The sequence below is a fragment of the Odontesthes bonariensis genome, chromosome 23 (genome assembly GCF_027942865.1).
Source record: "Odontesthes bonariensis isolate fOdoBon6 chromosome 23, fOdoBon6.hap1, whole genome shotgun sequence".
NCBI classification, from domain to species: domain Eukaryota; kingdom Metazoa; phylum Chordata; class Actinopteri; order Atheriniformes; family Atherinopsidae; genus Odontesthes; species Odontesthes bonariensis.
Window position 1 is genome coordinate 13,457,534 of NC_134528.1, and position 19,058 is coordinate 13,476,591.

At 42.4% G+C, this 19,058-nt stretch overlaps 1 protein-coding gene across 2 annotated transcripts in view; it reads left to right on the plus strand.

Moving 5' to 3' along the window:
• Positions 1-19,058, plus strand: part of adamts14 (ADAM metallopeptidase with thrombospondin type 1 motif, 14) — a 64,389-nt gene that overhangs the window by 22,418 nt on the left and 22,913 nt on the right. The window contains exons 5-7 of one of the 2 annotated variants that reach the window (XM_075458327.1): positions 9,851-9,934; positions 14,663-14,819; positions 17,085-17,190. In XM_075458327.1, coding sequence (XP_075314442.1) covers positions 9,851-9,934; positions 14,663-14,819; positions 17,085-17,190 — 347 coding nt within the window. The remainder of the gene's footprint in view (positions 1-9,850; positions 9,935-14,662; positions 14,820-17,084; positions 17,191-19,058) is intronic. The other variant, XM_075458328.1, reaches the window with a different exon arrangement.

A 19,058-nucleotide genomic window follows, 5' to 3' on the forward strand; every position in this document is an offset into this window, starting at 1 on the left:
CACGAAAAACAAACAACAAAGATTTCATGGCACGAAGCACAATCCCCTGAAAGCTCCGCGCTATCTTATCGCCCTCTTGTTATTCGCTTTTTGTGTATCATGTTTGTGAGAGACAGATATTGTCTTTTACATAAGCAGCTTGTTTTCATGACAGCCAGTCTGCTTTAGCATTAATTAAATCATTGGACTTCACTTCAGGGCTCACTGTCCAGTGATACTAATTACTTACATGACCTTTGATAGACAAGTGCTGTGTGTTATTGAGAGGCATGTCCCTACTGAGAGGTTATCAACAGAGTAGTGACATAAGCATAAGGAGTTAAGTATCTAACCCACATTGTGAAGTATTTGATATAAGGTGATTAGAATTATATTTAATTAAAACAAATGGACTAACACAACACACATATATTAACTTAAACTAAATTAATGTAATTCTGTAAATGTCATTCATTTGTGGTTGATTCTCCTGAAATTACACTGCAGTGGCGTTTAATCACACTACATAAGTAGGCGAAATAAACCCTTGTTTTGGGTCCTGAACATATTTGGACATCAACTTATTGGTTGATGTCCAAATCTGAATAATGACGGTGTCAAATTGTTTTGAACATTGAACCTATTCTACATGAATATGTGTACGTAATAGATACATTTGCCCACATGTCTGAAACTTAATTGTGTCACAATCAATTTTTTTGTGGGGGGGGCAGTGTCTATTTATTTTGAAGTAGGTAGACAGAAAAGAGAGCAGAGAGAGTGGGGAGGACATGCAGTTAAAGGCCCCAGGCCTTTAACTCAAACCTGGGCCAGCTGCATTGAGGAACTACATCCTCTGTGCATGGGTCACCAGATTAACCAGTTGAGAGATACAGTGACCCATCCCAACCAATTGTTACAAATTGTAAGATTGGTAATGTATCTGTAGGATCTTGTCTTGGAAAGGGCAGCATCATCACATGGCAGGAACCATGACCCATGTGTAACCTATATCAGTGTCCATCCACGTACATTCATTCTAACCCTAATCAAGTACTTTTAACTCCTAACCCTAGCCATATGCGGGTGAGAGCAAAGTAGAAATTAAATACATTTTGAGTAGAAGGGAAAGTAGAACAGTGGGAGGATTGTGAAAAACATTGTACAGGATGAGTCAGCAGACTAACACCATCCACTGCCCTTTCTACTCCATATAATAAATAAAGCCAAAAGATTCTCATGTATTTACAATGGCTTGCTGGGAAAGGGAAATAAGAGCGAAAAATGGAATAATGGTACAATTTAAGCCTCGTGTTTTTGTTGTTTTTTTTAAACTGCAACACTTGCTCAACTTCTGCGATTTGTTACCATGATCTGATTTTTAGCAGGATTTTTGATTAGTAGAAATTGATGTGTTGAAGTCTGGATCCCTGTGGACTGTAGCATGTTGACAAAGTTACAGTTACCAGTGGTTAGCTTGGGTAAGCATAATGCTAACAGAAACAGCTAGCTTATCTGTAACAAGGAGTGACATATCTTGAATCGTTGCACGCTAATTAACATTCTTGTCAGTTTTTATTGAAGAAAAAAAAGAGAGAAGAACTAACAAACACCAGAAGCTTATAGGCAGGGTGGACAAGCAAGGATGGATGGATGTTATTTCAAACATGCAATCTCAGCAAACAAAAAAATAAGACTGGAGAGCTCAGGCAAAATCCCAAAAACAATTTTCCATGGAGCGGAAGCAGAGGCTGAGAATAGGTATTTATACAATGTAATTGACCTGACACGCAGGCACTGGTTTGGTGGATGTGGCAGACTGAGGTGTGAGGATGGAAAACTGAAGATATTTCCTTAGAGACAGGCGACATGCAGGAGTTCAGAGTAATGCTGGGAATATTTATAGCATGATTTGTGTATGCCCTCAGAAATTAATGTTGGATGCATGTGGGATGCAATAGGAAGATGACCGGTAGAGGCAATGTGAATAGGTATCGTCTTTGATTTAGGGATCTTGAATACCATTTACAATTCTGCAGTTGTTCTTTTTTTCTTTGTGATCTTAACATCAGTATAATTATTACCTCCTTTTCATCTCTATGTTCATTGTTAACAACCTGCAAAACCAGGAGTTCTCTATGGTCTGAGTTTAATGGTGTGCCCCCTGGGGAAATCCAGTGGTAACAGGCTTAGTACACAGGCAAGTATTTGAACAATTACACCAACAATATAGCTGGTTGCCTACACGAGCGGGAGTTTAAAAAGCAGCCTGAAACAGGGAACAGGGAACAGGACTTAGCCAATATTTATCTGGTGTATCTCGAGTGTGCTGCATTGACTTTTTCCTGTGTGCTCATGTAAGCACTCAAAAGTCATTGAGTTGATGGTGGTTTTATATTGTAAAAAGTCTTTTAAAAGACGACAAGGTTTTTGCAACACAAACAATTAACACTCACTTTGACATTCAGTTTGGAATCACAAACTAACCTAGTGTGCCTGTTTTGGAATGGAGGGCGGAAGCTTGACTACCCAGAGTGAACCCATGCATGCGCGTGCAGAACATGACCACTCCACACAGAAAGGTTTCTTCTTGAACCTACTTGCCGTGAGTCGACAATGCTAACCACCATATCACCGTGAAGCCTAGTCTCTCAAGTTAAAATGATCCTCAGCATTGCACTCTAACCCAATAATATTTCAATATTGCGACAGTTACAGTCTGCTCTTTTGGGGATTTGATTTGTGCCTTTGCATGAAATGGACATTTGTTTTTATTATTTACTTGATGTGTTACTAACTTTTTTTCCAGCTGCCTTTTGACAAGTTTTTCATGTTGGGGTCATTTAGAAATAGTGTGGTGGTCAAGGGAAATAACCTGCCAATCAAGTTGAGCCTAAATATTGCCTGTCACAGACCAAACCACCAGAGGCTAATAAGCACCATCAGAAACCCAACCGGCAATAGCTCCAAAACTTTCAGTGGCAGAAAGGTGGACACAGGGTCACGCGTGTCATTTCGAGGAAAAAGGGCCTAGATGTTTTTTATCTTTAGATCAAAGTTGTATCAAATCATCTCTAAAACTTTTTCAGATGAGCTGCACACTGCAGAGGGAGATTGATTCAAACGTTTGATGATATAAAAAATCCTGTAATGTGTTTTTTATTTTATTTTATTTTTTTTTATTGCAACGTTCAGTATCAGTACTTAAAGGAAAAAAGTTTGTTCTTTAAGATTGACAGTTGACTGTTTATTTTCCTCAAGCTCTGAGGTTAGTGGTATTCAAATGTATTTTGATGATGATGCATTTTCTCTAACAAGATGATATAACAGGAGCAAGGAAAGGAAAACAAGGTCTCAGTACAACAACCTTGTATGTGAGAGACATTAGATATTGCACAAATGAGGGTGATGATGAATGACGCTCACATTTTGCATATAATTATTATGTAAGTTAGTAAATTTATGAGTTTTTCACAGGCATCTCACATGCAAACCACTCTCTCAGAAACAGCTCCAGGATGTTAGGTGCTTAATGAGACCGAATGACCTCTTGATTATTGTGGCTCCAAATCTTTATGTTATTGCTAAATGACTTATTCATGGAAAACTAAACACCTACCTGTTATTTCCCCCTGATCTCCATTTATCAACCACAGTGTTAAACAGCTGATTAGCTTTATGAGTGCAGACATGCAGCCACCAACTGACGAAAATACAACACACAGTAAAAGTGGAGAGTGGGTTTGGGATTTGAATAGGATCCTTGTCTGGCCTGGGTTTTTACATCCACATACCACAGCAGACTCATAAAGCCAAAGACTATAGCAGTTGACACATTTTGGGGTCAGACTTCTTGCCATTGCATAACATCTTTGTTTTTTTTTCATTGGATGGTGGCCAGTGTGTTATAGTATTTAATCATTGTTCTAAATTTGTTTCAAGAAATGGAAAAAAAATCATGGTTTGAGAGCTTTCTGCAACAAACATGACAACATACCATTTGTCCCAGCAGATTTCAGATAAAGTAGACTGATTTCGAGAGAGCCAAATTAATAATTATGTTAGTGGTTGAAAATCCAGTGTGTAGGATGTAATAACATCCATCTGAATAACCCCCACCTACCACCAACATGGAAGCAACAAAAATAAAAAAATAAATGCAAAGAACCCACTTTGTAGCCTATATAGATATAATGAGAGCATAGCTTCCTTGTTGTCTCTGATGAAAACACTTTTATGTTGTGTCTCAGCCAATAGGTCATCCTGTGGAAGTTGCCTTTAGGCGAAAAGATGAGCCGAAAACTTCTCACATTAGGACTCTGTGAGTCGCGTTTATTAACTGACCAAAAACTGACAGTTCCAACTGGTAGTTCCAACTGACAGTTCCAACTGACAGTTCCAACTGACAGTTCCAACTGACAGCTCGCGCATCAACAGAACAGCTGTTATCATGAAACGTCACCGGATCTCTTAAAGAGACCGCAACTATTAAATGCATCATAACATTCAAGACAATGAACCGCACAACAATAAAGACGATGAACCAACAACATAACAGATAACAGAACACATATAAGAAAGTGAATTATGCCGTCAGTGTTGAGAGCACTACACATGCCCCCTCAGAATTCACTCTAACAGAAAACCTGAGAAAAAATATCAACAGCGTGGGGGGCGAATCAAACGTCCAGTGCGGCTCCGCCGAATTTGAGAGTGCGGAACCGCCCCCTCAGTGGCTGTCTGTGGGGCTCCCCTGCGGCATGGTCGAGGGGCAGGAGGAACGGAAAGGGGGGGCCTAGTCAGAGGCCGTCCCCGTTTTGGGGGCTGCGCCAACTCAACTGGCCTGGCCAGATCAAGGTGAGCTGGTTTAAGGCGGTCCACAGAAATACACTCCGGTTTGCCCCCAATGTCCACCACAAAGTGCTTGTCCCCAGTTTCCACAACACGGAAAGGGCCCTCGTAAGGCGGACGGAGAGGTCCGCGGTGCCCATCCACACGAATGGAAACATACCCGGCAGACTGTAGGCCACTGGGGACGTGAGAGTTTGGTAGACCATGGCAGGAGGTAGCAAGTGGAGCAAACAGCTTGGCATTGTCTAACAGGCTGGAGCGCTGGAGTGTGGCTGACCAAGGGGTCGTGGTGCTGGGGACGAAATCCCCGGGGACCCGCAGTGGCTGACCGTAGACCAGCTCTGCAGAGGAGGCCTGGAGGTCTTCCTTCGGCGCTGTCCTGATGCCCAGCATGACCCATGGGAGCTTGTCAGCCCAGGAACTGTCCTTCAGGCTGGCACGCAGGGAGGCTTTCATGGACCTGTGAAATCGTTCACAGAGGCCATTGCTCTGGGGGTGGTAGGCCGTGGTGCGGTGGAGTTTAACTCCCAAGCTCCCTGCGACAGCGTTCCAAAGCTCGGAGGTAAACTGAGCGCCACGGTCTGAGGAGATGTCTGAAGGGGCGCCAAAACGGGACACCCAGGTGCCAATAAATGCCCGTGCCACATCCGCTGATGTTATGGATGACAGTGGAACAGCCTCTGCCCACCGTGTGGTCCTGTCGACCATAGTGAGTACATGAGTGTAACCCTGCGAGGGTGGAAGTGGGCCAACTAGGTCGATGTTGACGTGGTCGAAACGTCGTTCAGGCACTTGAAATTGTTCTAGTGGCGCTTTGGTGTGGCGGTGTACTTTGGCACGTTGGCACTCCACACAGGTGTTCGCCCAGTCCCTCACGTCCTTTTTAAGTCCGTGCCACACAAACTTTGCTGCCACCAGCCGTTGTGAAGCCTTGGTTCCGGGGTGTGAGAGGCTATGGATGGCGTCGAAAACAGGCCGCCTCCACTTCGCAGGCACAACAGGCCTAGGGGAGCCCATAGAGATGTCGCAAAGCAGAGTGGTGCCAGCGTCGTCGAATACCACATCCTGAAGCTGCAGCCAAGTAGCGGATGAACGGCAAGCCTGCACGTCCGGGTCTGTTGCCTGCTCCGTTGCCATGCTGCCGTAGTCCAAACCGAGGTGGACCGCCCCCGCAACAGCACGGGAGAGGCAGTCTGCAACCTGGTTGTCCTTCCCAGAGAGGTGTGCAATGTCCGTCGTGAACTCTGAGATGTAAGTCAGCTGCCGCTGTTGCCTGCCGGACCATGGCTGAGTGACTTTGGACATGGCGAAGGTCAGAGGCTTGTGGTCCACAAAAACGGTGAACTGGCGTCCTTCCAGCAGTGAACGAAAGTGTCGGATGGCGAGGTACACTCCAAGTAGCTCCCGGTCGAAAGTGCTATACTTCCGTTCACTGGGAAGTAACTGCCTGCTGAAAAAGGCGAGAGGCTGCCAAGCTTTACCCACCCACTGCTCGTAAACCGCACCGACCGCGTAGTCCGAGGCGTCCGTGGTAAGTGCGATTGGGGCAGAGGAGGCGGGATGGGCCAACATGGCAGCCTTAGCCAGGGCTGTCTTAGCGTCCACAAAAGCCTTGTCTCTTTCCGTGTTCCAGTCCACAGTGTGCTTAGGCTTGGCACCTTTCAGAGCCTCGTACAGGGGCCGCATGGTTTGGGCAGCCCTGGGGAGAAAACGGTGGTAAAAGTTAACCATGCCAAGGAACTCCTGTAAGGCTCTGACAGTGACTGGGCGTGGAAAAGTGGTGATGGCCTCCACTTTTGACGGAAGGGGAACAACCCCGTCCTTCGTGACTCTGTGCCCCAGAAAGTCTATGGTGGACCGACCGAACTCGCACTTGGCTGGATTGATGATGAGCCCGTGGTCGGTAAGTCGCTCGAACAGAGTGCGAAGGTGCGAAAGGTGCTCTGGAGGTGATGAACTGGCCACGAGGATGTCGTCAAGGTACACAAACAGAAAAGGCAGATCCCGTAACACAGAGTCCATGAGCCGCTGGAACGTTTGAGCAGCATTTTTGAGCCCAAATGGTGTGCGCAGGAACTCAAACAAACCAAACGGTGTGATTACAGCTGTTTTTGGAATGTCGCGAGGGTGTACGGGCACTTGATGGTATCCTCTGATCAGGTCCACCTTCGAAAACATGACCTTGCCAGCCAGGTGCGCTGAAAAATCCTGGATGTGCGGCACTGGGTAGCGGTCAGGCGTTGTCGCGTCGTTGAGCCGTTGGTAGTCCCCGCAAGGACGCCAGCCCCCCCCTGGTTTGGGGACGAGGTGTAGGGGAGAGGCCCAAGGACTGTTGGAGCGTCGAACAATCCCCAGGCGCTCCATGGACTCGAACTCTGTCTTGGCTACGGCAAGCTTGTTCGGCTCGAGGCGTCGAGCGCGGGCGTACACAGGTGGGCCAGTGGTGTCGATGTGGTGCTCTACACCGTGCTTGGCTGTAGAAGAGGAGAAAGTGGGCTGGGTGAGTGCTGGAAACTCGGCGAGCAGCCGTTGGAAACTGTCCGTGACAGAGAGCAGGCTGGAGAGGTGTTCTGCGCCAGAGTCGCTGAGCGCGCAGGCATAAGAACAGAAAGTGACGGCGTCGATCAAGCGCTGATTTTTAACGTCCACTAACAGTCCAAATGCACACAAAAAATCTGATCCTAAGAGGGGAACAGCGACTTTGGCAGTCACAAAGTCCCAGCCGAAGCATTGGCCGTCAAAACACAGTTCAACATGCCTTGTGCCGTATGTACGGATAGGGCTTCCATTGGCGGCTTCCATGGGGGGGCCGTGGGTGTCAGCCACCACGTCCACCTGTGAAGCAGGAAGTAGACTCCGCTGTGCCCCTGTGTCGCAGAGGAATCGCCGGCCGGAGATGGAGTCGTGGATGAAGAGCAGCCCACCGGCATGGCCGACGCTCACGGCCACTAGTGAGCGCCGGCCTTGGCGTTTCCCGCTCCACTGAAGCTGCATGGAGAGCGGCATCGTTTGGCCTTGGGGCCAAACCTGGCATGGTAGTAGCACACACCTGAAGACTGCTGCCGACGCGGGGCTGCTGCTGCGATGAGCATGTGATCATCAGATATTTCTGATACAGCAACAGCACTAGCAGGAAGAAGGGCAGCTGCGCAGGGCTGTTGACTAGCCAGGAAACACTTGTCAGCCTCAGCAGCCAGTTCTCTACAATCAGTGCTGGCAGTGTTGGCCAAAGCAGCTCTCACATGAGCAGGCAGTTGGCGCAGGAAAAGGTGGAGGAAAAGGAAATCTGGCTTGTTGTCACCGAGCAGATCGAGCATTCGGTCCATTAGCTCTGAGGGCTTGCTGTCACCGAGCCCTTGAAGAGAGAAAAGCCTGCTAGCCCTCTCTGTGTCAGATAGTTCGAATGTTTTCAGTAAGTATTCTTTCAGAGTTTCATACTTTCTCGTCAGAGGAGGACGTTTAAGAAGGCTCACTACTCTCGATGCCGTAGAACTTCCGAGGGCAGATACCACATAGTAGTATTTTGTTTCGTCGGCCGTTATCTGACGCAAGGCAAACTGTGCCTCAGTCTGAGCGAACCAGGCAGAAGAAGACGATTCCCAGAATTCGGGGAGCTTGAGAGACACAGCGTTTGCGGTCATGGCGATCTGGATACGTCCAGTAAACAAACGTCGGGGTCACCAGTGTGGAAGTTGCCTTTAGGCGAAAAGATGAGCCGAAAACTTCTCACATTAAGACTCTGTGAGTCGCGTTTATTAACTGACCAAAAACTGACAGTTCCAACTGGTAGTTCCAACTGACAGTTCCAACTGACAGTTCCAACTGACAGCTCGCGCATCAACAGAACAGCTGTTATCATGAAACGTCACCGGATCTCTTAAAGAGACCGCAACTATTAAATGCATCATAACATTCAAGACAATGAACCGCACAACATTAAAGACGATGAACCAACAACATAACAGATAACAGAACACATATAAGAAAGTGAATTATGCCGTCAGTGTTGAGAGCACTACAATCCTTAAAATATGGAACTTTATAAATCTCACCAACACAGATGACAATAAACATAATCTATCTTCTGTTAGAAAGCATTGAATGTTTTTCTTTTTTTTTTAAACTTTCAGAAGCAATAGTCTAAAAAAAACTGCATTCAATTAAATCATCCTGAGCAAAACATCACACAGTAGCACATGCTCACTGTAGGTATTTTACAAGGTCACATAAGAAAAACAACCTCCAGTTGTTTCTTTGTCATTCGGGGGCCTCTTATTGCATAATTAGTGGCCATGATTAGCATGATTTAGACTTTGTAAGTACCACTTAATAATAAATGGCCATCAATTACAGAAGGACTCATGGACCTTTGCTATTGTTTTGTAAAGCCTATTGAAAGTCTTTCACACAATTTTTTCTCATGCTGTGTGAGAAGAGGAAGAGTGTGAAACCCAAAGGAATTGAATTATGAGAAGAAGGCAAGAGGAAGTAATAAACTTAGATTTAGAACAAAACTGAACATGATGCAATGACACTAAGTCCACTAAGTCTTTTTTAAATCCAGAAACTAAGCTTGACATAAGGAGTGTACACAACAAGACAAGGATCTGGCAAACTAAACAAAGAAAACACAGAATATGTATACTGAGGAAGGTTATGACCAAAAAGATGCAAGTGAGGCAATCAGAAAATTAAGACCTGGTGTGAAACAAGGATGCATGTAAACACAACGGAGAACACAAGTGGGAAAGCTTGTCAAAACAAAATGGGAAGCAAGGTTAATGGAATGCAGGATGCAAACCAGAGACCGTGATCATTTTAGCTTTTTGAGTTGAGTGGAAACACTGTAGTTTTCTTCCCACAGACATTGAGCCTCAAAGTCTTTGTAGTAACACTCTATCAATGTCTTGAGCACAGCGTTATGTTCTGCTCAATATCATGCGATTTTCTCAAATCAGCTAATGCTCTAAGTCCTCTTCATCTTTCAGATCAGTAACAGGCGTTGTTGCCTTTATTTCAGGTTGATGAAATCTATCACGATGAATCTTTGGGAACCAACATCAACGTCGTCCTTGTCCGCATGATAATGGTCGGGTACCGGCAGGTGAGTGATGCCACATACGGTTTTCTTTGCTTTTGATGTGCTGACAAGCAATTGTGTGTCATAAAAAAAGTGTGATGCTTGCAAGTAGATCACAGGATAGTGTATGAACACAGGACAATTTCCCACTTCATAAAGTCCATCTCAAATGAGCTCAGGCCTAGAGAAGCCAAGAACATCTCTGGATTTTATTTATACGTCTGTTTTAAACTTGGATAGGCGGTCGTAGCAACAAAGTGTTTCCAAAGTTGTTTCTGAGCCCACACAATTATTTTAACTACAAAATCAGGTCTGTTTCTAATACAATACTGCCTGAGGGCCTAAGATAACACATGTGCAAGCGAAAAAAAAATACCATTCATTTTTGGTTTTTCAGCCTCGTCTCCTGCACACAGATATTTTTCTGTATCTTTCAATTGTGATACATACTGTGTAGATAATGAAATGCCCAAAGTCAGTTTAATGCAATTTCATATTGAGAAATATAATACGTAAACCAAAAATTTAGTCCACACAGTCCCACACTGAGTAGTAAACTCTTATCCATCTTTACTTTTGAAAGACTCGGCCTCTCTGGGATTTTTTTTGTCAAGTTTACATACTTTCCACCATCCATCTGTGTCTGGTTCCCCAATATCTTTTGTTGCCCTGATACACACGTTTTTGATCCGTGTTGCTGGCATCAAACTTAAATGAGCTCAAAATCTCCCAGTCTCAATATTTAAAAGTTTTGTTTTTTTATAACATTTTTAATTAAAAACACATTTGAAATGATTCCCAGATCACTGTCTCGTTTGAATTCACAAATTTTTATTTTCTGATCACAACCCATAGATTATTTTATGTTGTATTCTATTTTGATTGGACTGAAAACAAGACAGACTAAAAATTAAACAACAAATCACTTAATCTTCCTCTGGAAAATATGTTGGAGCACTGAATGAGGTTCCAAGTCTTGTTGTAGCCTGAAACAAGATTAAGTACAACTCCACTCCACCCTAAAGTCATCAGTCATTGTTGTTTTTTTACAGAATGAGCACACAATGTATAAGATGTTCCTTACTGAGCTCGTGAGGTTCTGGTGAATGATTGGCAAACTTTCCCTCTTAATTTCTGCCATGTATAACAGTATGATTATGTCTATTTCTATTTCTATTTCTGGGTCAATGACATGGGGAATGGAAGTACACGTATAGAAAAGAGCATGAATATACTCTAATACCAACATTGATACTCACCTTTATGATGCTAAAACACAAAAATGATTACTTGTCACCTGATAATTGCAAATAAGGGGAATAAATGCATTTGTTTATGCTCAGAGAGCAGTGCATTATGTAAATATAATGCAGAATACAGACACAATGAAACTGGCTCTCCATTATGAAAGATTCAAAGGTAGATGCCACTTGTTTTGATAAACCACAGAATATAATTATTTTTTCATTAATTACTCTAACAGAAGTACACTTGATGAGGAATGTGAAAGGAGGAAAAATAAAGAAAAGCAAACAAATGTATCTGTATCTGTCAGCTAGTTTGTTGCTGAAGGAACTCAATGCAAGTGCAGTATTTGCATGTTTATTGAATGTATGTATCACGGTTTGATTTGTTCTTTTCTTTTTCCTTTTTTTATTTTTTATTCACGTGTTGCCACATGTGTTGTTCGCAGGTTGCAAGTCACGCTGTAATGAGGTCTGATAAAATGTGCATTTTATGCAACATGACAGACACCAGTGAGTCATTGGCTCTATGTCCATCTGCACTAAAAAGCCTTTTAATATACAGAATTGGCTGATGCTGCCTGCAGTCTGGGCTTTCAACATTTGGCTTTTGTTGATAAACTCAGACATGTTAAATGTTTCTTCAGCTCTGCATGTAACTCTCACTCATAGAAGAAAGACATGTTTTGCAAAGTCCCGCTGGGTGGCTTCATTTCTCCACTACTTTCATTGACTGTATATAAGCAGCTTTGTCCATCCCCACACTATTTCATCCTCCACTAGAACTTGTAGTTAGACTGGATTTGTGTAAGACTGAGGACAAAACAACAAGTTGCTCCCCAACTTCAAGCGTTTCCACCTGGACATCATCCGTATGCATGATGGCAGTTTGAGAGAAAAAACAAGCACAGAGCTATACCTGCTGACTCCTATCCCTGAGTGACGGACAAACATTTACACTGACACCTATGGCCTGTTTAGAATCACCAGTGGAAATAACATGCATGTGTCTGGACTGAGGGGGAGGAGTCAAGGAACCTGAAGAAATCCCAGAAAAGCCTTTTCAGCCTTGTATGATCAGAGACTCACTCTGTGTGAATATTGGAACCTTCTGCACAAGCATGATCTGAAACAAAACTATTTGCACAAACTGAAATAGAAATACCATACAATAGGTAGAATATGTTCTGTACTTTGGTAAAATCTACTTATTGATAAAAATGATCCAATGTTACATTTTAGGGGGGTGGGGGGTTGTTTGTAGCCTGGGCGAAAGCCGACTGTTGACTCTGTCCGTTTCCATGGAGGGCGGGACCTTACCCAGCAACTTAAATTCATTGGAGTAACGGAGTTCCCTTAACCAATCAGTAATGTTTAGAAATGACGTTGGTTATGCGCCGAGGTTCATGCTTACTCTCGCGAGGCTCTAGCTCGCGAATCACGCTTCCCACATCCGCTTTCATTATACCGGTACCATTTGATAAATCAAACTTTTCCCAAAGCCAGTTGGAAGGAGAGCTACGACATCCTTGCCACTAACAAAATTGACGAGGCATTCCTCTTGCTCTCGTTTTAATTGTGTAATGCTCTCCAGAGTTGAGACAACTTCATGGATAGCTTCTAGCGTTCTTCCGTCGCCATGTTTATTTCCGCTGCGGTTGAACTACAATTATATGGACTACAATGGACTCCGCGCGTGAGTTCTGCGTCACCACTCGCAACTGTTTGCTGATTGGCAAAACACTGAGCGAACCGAGGTAGGGGGATTTGGCCAGACTATGTGCGGAGCCAAAATCTTTGGGCGGAAGTACGTAGGATGGCGTCGCCAGGCTAGGTTGTTTGAACCTTTTGCTTTCATTATGCACCAACATTATGGTAGGTTTCCTTAAATGGACTGCTCATTTCAGGTCATTCCACTACATTTCTTTTGAAAGAAGATTAGACCTCTGATTTGGCCATTTCAAATCATTAACTTCATACTGATTTTCTATTTTACCACAGACCCACTTTTGGATACATTTTCTCATAAAATTTACGTAGATAATTTAGTATTCATAGTTCCATCAGTGGTGACACGCCATCCTGGCCCGAAGCAGAAAACTAACAACAAAAAATAACCATGTTACTGTGATATTTTCACAGATGGGTTGAGGTTATTATTAAAACCTTAAAACAAAAAAACTTTGTTATTTGGACTTATCCGTCCACAAAACTTTTTATTGCATCTAGATGTTAGAATTTTTTTTTTTACCCCCCCCAACTTCTTTCTGACTCGTCCACGCGATCTGCAGCTGACTGCATATCGGCAGCGATATTCTTTCAGAGAGGAGCAAGGCTTCTTCTTGCAGCCCTACGATGCACACTGTTGTTGTGCATTGTTCTCATGATGGTGGATTCATGAACGTGAACACTAAGCAGCGGGAGAAAGAACTCGAGTTTTTTAGAAGTTTCAAATTTACACCATTTGTACACAGACTGTGTGCAATTGGCGTAAATTCTTCACAGATGGTTTTGTAACCTTTTTCTCCTGATGAGCATCAACAACTCTTTTTTGTCTGAAGTTCTCAGAAATCTCTTTTGTTCTTGCCATGATTCACATCAATAAGCATGCTTTGATAAGCTTAGACTTTCATAAATCCCTGCTCTTGAAATAAAACAAGGCCCTCACTCATCCCTGAATAGGATCGTTGATTTAAAACACCTGACTCTAAATTCAAACTATCTGCTAATCCTAGTGACTCATAAAACTTTCGCCACTTCACAGATGTGTGTAATTGGATCCTTTTTGTTTCTAAATGAACAGCCAAATAACCAGTTATGATATATTTGTCTCATTGTACGACTGAAGCGTCTTTATTTTCAAGACTTCTGTGAAAATCGGATGTTTTAGGTTACGTAAAGTAGAATTGACACAGATTTTTGTGTTTCCTTCAAGATGACACTTTGACAGTATTTTACTCACTAAGATTCTGGAAATTGCCACAATCCCAACATTCTTTAGTCACATCAACTTTCAAATGTTGGGGAGTTTAAAACACTTGAAATATATCAAACCTATAACATGACAGTTTACTTTCCTCAAACTGAACATATAATTAAAAAGTGTACAATTAGTGGTTGTGTCAGCTCTTCTTCTATGTCTGTGCTCTTACACCTACAGGAGTACCAGAGGATGAAGAGGGGCTCAGAAACTTGATAAATCACATATGCATTCTGCTCCCATGTGTCAGACAGCTGCTGTTATGTGAATACTATCTCTATTTTGGGCTCTGCAGATATTCCCTTTGTGCAATTGTTCTTGGAAATTTAATCAAAAAGTTATCACCTTTCATAAATTTTAAAGTAAGAGTACGTGCAGATCTGAAGTGAAGGTGAAATGTCAGTTAGTCTTCTTTCCCCTCAAGAGGATTGGTGCCCTGTCAGGGGGATTGACTGGGATGGGTAATTACATTTCTGTCGAAGCTTGCTCAAGTGCTCTTCTTTCCGTTCTTCTTTCGTCGTTTTGCAGTCTATAAGCCTGATCGAGCGTGGCAACCCATCTCGCAGCCTGGAGCAGGTGTGCCGATGGGCCAACACGCAGCAACGCCGTGACCCTGACCATGCGGAGTACCACGACCATGCCATCTTCCTCACAAGGCAAGATTTTGGTCCCGCAGGTATGCAAGGTACTGTATTTTTCTCGATCGAGGCCTGTGCAGAGTGAGTGCTGATATCTGCTTCCATTCACAAAGGGGTTGGCTTCAAGTCTTGCCCAGGTAAGGTCGATGGAAACTTTAAAGAGGGGGCTGCAGCCAAGAGACCTACTCCGCCAACGGCGACCTCACAGAAAAATAATTATAGCTTTCCAAAACCTTGCCGAGTTGACATTGATGCCACCCTGGAAATTTTTTTTATTAAAATTGATAGAAGGTTTTTGGCATGTGGAGAAAAAACAGAAATGTTGGCTCGTTATTTTTTTTTTTAAAGATCTTTAGTTCAGTATGGACCTGTCTTCACTGTTAAATAATCGATAGACGGAATCCAAATATTTTTGTACTATACACGTTGTCCTCTCAGTTTGTCTCACCTTGTACTTCTTCTTTTCAGTCCTTCAAAACAAAATTTGAAGTGAGCAGCCTAACCTTCACAGACACCGGGTCCAGGATGAACAAACATTCTCTGAGCTCAAGCTCAATATCTTGCATTGACCTGTGTGTATTTTTAACTTTTAAAGCACATGTGTCATGTTCAGAGGACGTCTTGAGGCTACCTGGTTTGCCTGCCACACCCACAGATGTTGCCATAGCTGCACTTGTGTTTTGTTCATAACAAACCCAGTTTCTATGGCACCTTGCACTGCGTAGGTGGGGACCATTCGCTGTGTCTCAGGGTCACGAGAAGACTTCACACTCTCTCGTTAACGTTTAGCTGTGACATGGTAGATTCTATATCCAGATACAGTTTTTAAGCTGTTGGGGAAAAAAAAACTTTCTAATGCAAAAGCTTGCTGTTTCAAACTGAAATATTGAGTGATAATGCTTTGCAAATATGCTGTAATCAGTTATTTCAAGTGTTTTCTAGTGCTCTTCTTGTAACTGAAGGATTTCACATGCAAGATGTTTAATGTTTGAGTTTATCAACCAGAAGACAGACCACTTCACTCCTCACTCTTGCCATCAGCAGAAGAAAAACACATTTTCAACCATTGCTGCTGCTGCTGCCACTTTTCGCTTGAATGTGCAAAGCTCCAGAGCTGGCCTCTTCATGGGAATGTAATCTGCATTCTCCTGAATTCCCTTTATCTGTCTGTCAGATAAAGGGTCATGCTCCACAACTGCTTCCATGTTTCGCTACTTCATTTGCAGCATTAATATGCTCATTATGTTGTCATTTTTTAATAGAGCCGTTTGTCATCTGGATCTAAAGCAGTCTTGATAAAACACAGGTATAAAGTAGCGAAGACCCACTTTGCTATGATTGAAATAGCTTGCTGCAGACATTTTTCTTATTTTCAGCACCACCAAAATAACCTGATATACATTTCTTTTAAGAGTCTTTATCACCATCTGTCTGCCTGCTGCATTTTCTGCTTTTTACCTGCATGCCAAAGAGTCTTCTGAAGGTCAGAAAGCATGAAAAGTATCTGAAAGCAGCCAAAAGAAGGCCTAAAATAGCGTGCTTCTGAACCAAACCAAATGCGCTAAGCTGAATCGCTGCACATCTCTTGGTCGAGTTATGTTTAATGTCTGTGCTTTGCTTAAAAGTTTGTTGCACTGGTGCACTGATGATATGATGTCCTGCCAGTTGGGTGTCTGCAGGGTAATGATGACTAGAGGCTTCTGAAGTTCCTTTCAAGATTTTTTTTTAATTAATCAAGAGGAAATGTTTGATAACTAAGCTAAACTTCAGGTTCCTTTCAAAGCCCCAATTAAACTTCTGTTAGTGCTTGGTATTCAGTCAGATTAAACAACGTAGTTTTACAGTGTTTTTTCCATGGGTTAAAACTTTTATCACGTAATTTTTGCATACAACTAGTCAGGCAGAGCCCAAGATGTATTGAATGATAACTGAGTCTGAATGCAGAGCATCAATTCACCCATTCCTTAGAAGCATTCCACCTCTGTTTTTAATGCAAACTTTTCTATCCAAGCAATTATAAAAACAGTTTATACTATACAGTTTCTACTTTTCATTTAAAGAATAATCATCTTCAATAATCATCAGTAATCATCTTTGTGTCTTAAACTACTCCCATCCCAGAGTTAGTCTGAAACTGCACACATTGAAAAGACCTTTACAATAACTGCTATTACTTCAGATAGCACCCTAATAGTTCTATTACGCCATATAAAGAGAACATTTTCTACTTTATTGCACTGCATGAGAGTCCCTTCCTTCATTCTGGTTCTTGATTGTTAGGGCTGTGTGGATTATTTTTTTTTGTTGACCAGGTTATGCTCCGGTGACGGGGATGTGCCACCCACTGAGGAGCTGCACCCTGAACCATGAGGACGGCTTTTCCTCCGCTTTTGTAGTCGCTCACGAAACCGGCCATGTGTGAGTAACGGCTTCGTAATGAAAGGCCCAGCAGTGCCTCACAGGGTCTTACACTATACAATTCAGCAGATAGTTTCTTATCGTACTGTGTAACTGAAGTCTACAGTCAAACATTGGTGGGGATCTGCAGTCTTGATGGAACCTGGCAGGTAGTCTGCTGACCCCATATTTGTTTCAGACAGGAGGGCAGAAAACATTTAGATTTATTTAAAAGTTAGAGTTGCAACAGGTAAGATCCTTGTCATGCACTCTTGGAGCCACAGTCTGAGTCATAAGCAGCTTTCGCTCATGCTCCTAAACAAGAGTTTTTGTGTAGAGCCAGTCACACAGCCTTTTTCTCCTCTGAGGAAGTATTAGGAAGTGCTGTAATATCTGTAAACAGAGCCTCCTGCTGCAGAAGATAAATCCAAACCTGGCAGGACTGACTTGATTGACTGTCACATCACACAAAAGAACAGAAGGAGGCGGTCACAATCTTTTTTTATCCAGTCACAGTGGAAAAGGGAGCAGACTCTGTGCTGTGCCTGCTGATACTTAGAGTCCATCCATTCATCCATATGTATATTCATCCATCCATCCATACATACATACATACATATGTATGTGCCCACTTAACTCCATTCAGGGTCACGGGTGGTTGGAGCCTTTCCCAGCCACCATTTGCTGAGATTCGCAGCACACTCTGTGCAGGGTGTCAGGCTATTGCAGGGCTACTTACAAACCTTTTTGATTTTTGTATAAATAAAAACCACCAGAGTTTTTTAGTTGTTATTACACTTTTTTATGTCTTCACTCTGTAGGTGGTTCTACTATGGTTTTTAAATGCAAATCGTGACATTATCGGGCAAAGCATAAAATTAAAATTAAACCAAAATCAAAGAAAAATTTCAGAAAAAAGACATCACAACTAAACAGGAAACCAAATTGTTTTGTGATGGTTCACCAACAGCACAGAAGAGAACTTCAACAGAAAACAAAAAAGAACATACAACATGTAAGAAAACACATCAAAACAAACATTTATAACAAAAAAGAGCGTACGGCAACAATTTTCATAATTAAAAAACTTTTTGGACCACAAAATCTTTGATGACATAATTAACAAAAAGACAAGACATGTTTTCATGTTTAAGTTAAAAGTAATCTGTGACAATTGTTTCCCTTTTATCTTCATTTTGTGTTACTATAGGCTAAACAGTCCTTGGAACAAACTGCAGCGAACAGTGTCCTCTTGCAGTTAGAATAAGAACAACCTTTCAATTAAATATAACAAAAAAACAAGTGAAAGTAATATTCTCTTTCTGAAAACCGAGTTATTTTTTTAGAGATGATTTAAAACTGAAATGACTCATCAGTGGCTCAAAAATATTGTTCACTCCGTACTGGCATTTTTTATATTATTGCAGTTTAATTATTGAAAATAGATTTGGATAATTAGTGATAATTAACTAAAACAGACCTGACAAATTAGAAAATAAGAATTGGGGCCATTACTACGAATTTCACCCCACTCAAAGTGAAGGTATATTTACAGAAGTGTGTGAAGTTTACATTATATTTTTACTTTTTTAAATTACATACATTAGAGCAGGATAACGTTTCATTGGTTTTGAGCTGTATCTTCATGGGTTAAAACCAGACCTGACCAGTTGGGTTCTGTATGTATCCTCATGGCTGCATTGGTTATTCTTTAATATTTTCAGTCCAAACACATGCATGTCCCATGAATTGTAAACTATAAGTCCGCCCGAGCTTGTTTCGTAGATTTAAGCTCTGTGATAGACTTGCAGCCTCTTCATCACATTGTCTGCCTCTTACCTGCTGGGCTAATCATTTATTTTTAATGAACTGGATCAGTAACAGAGAAC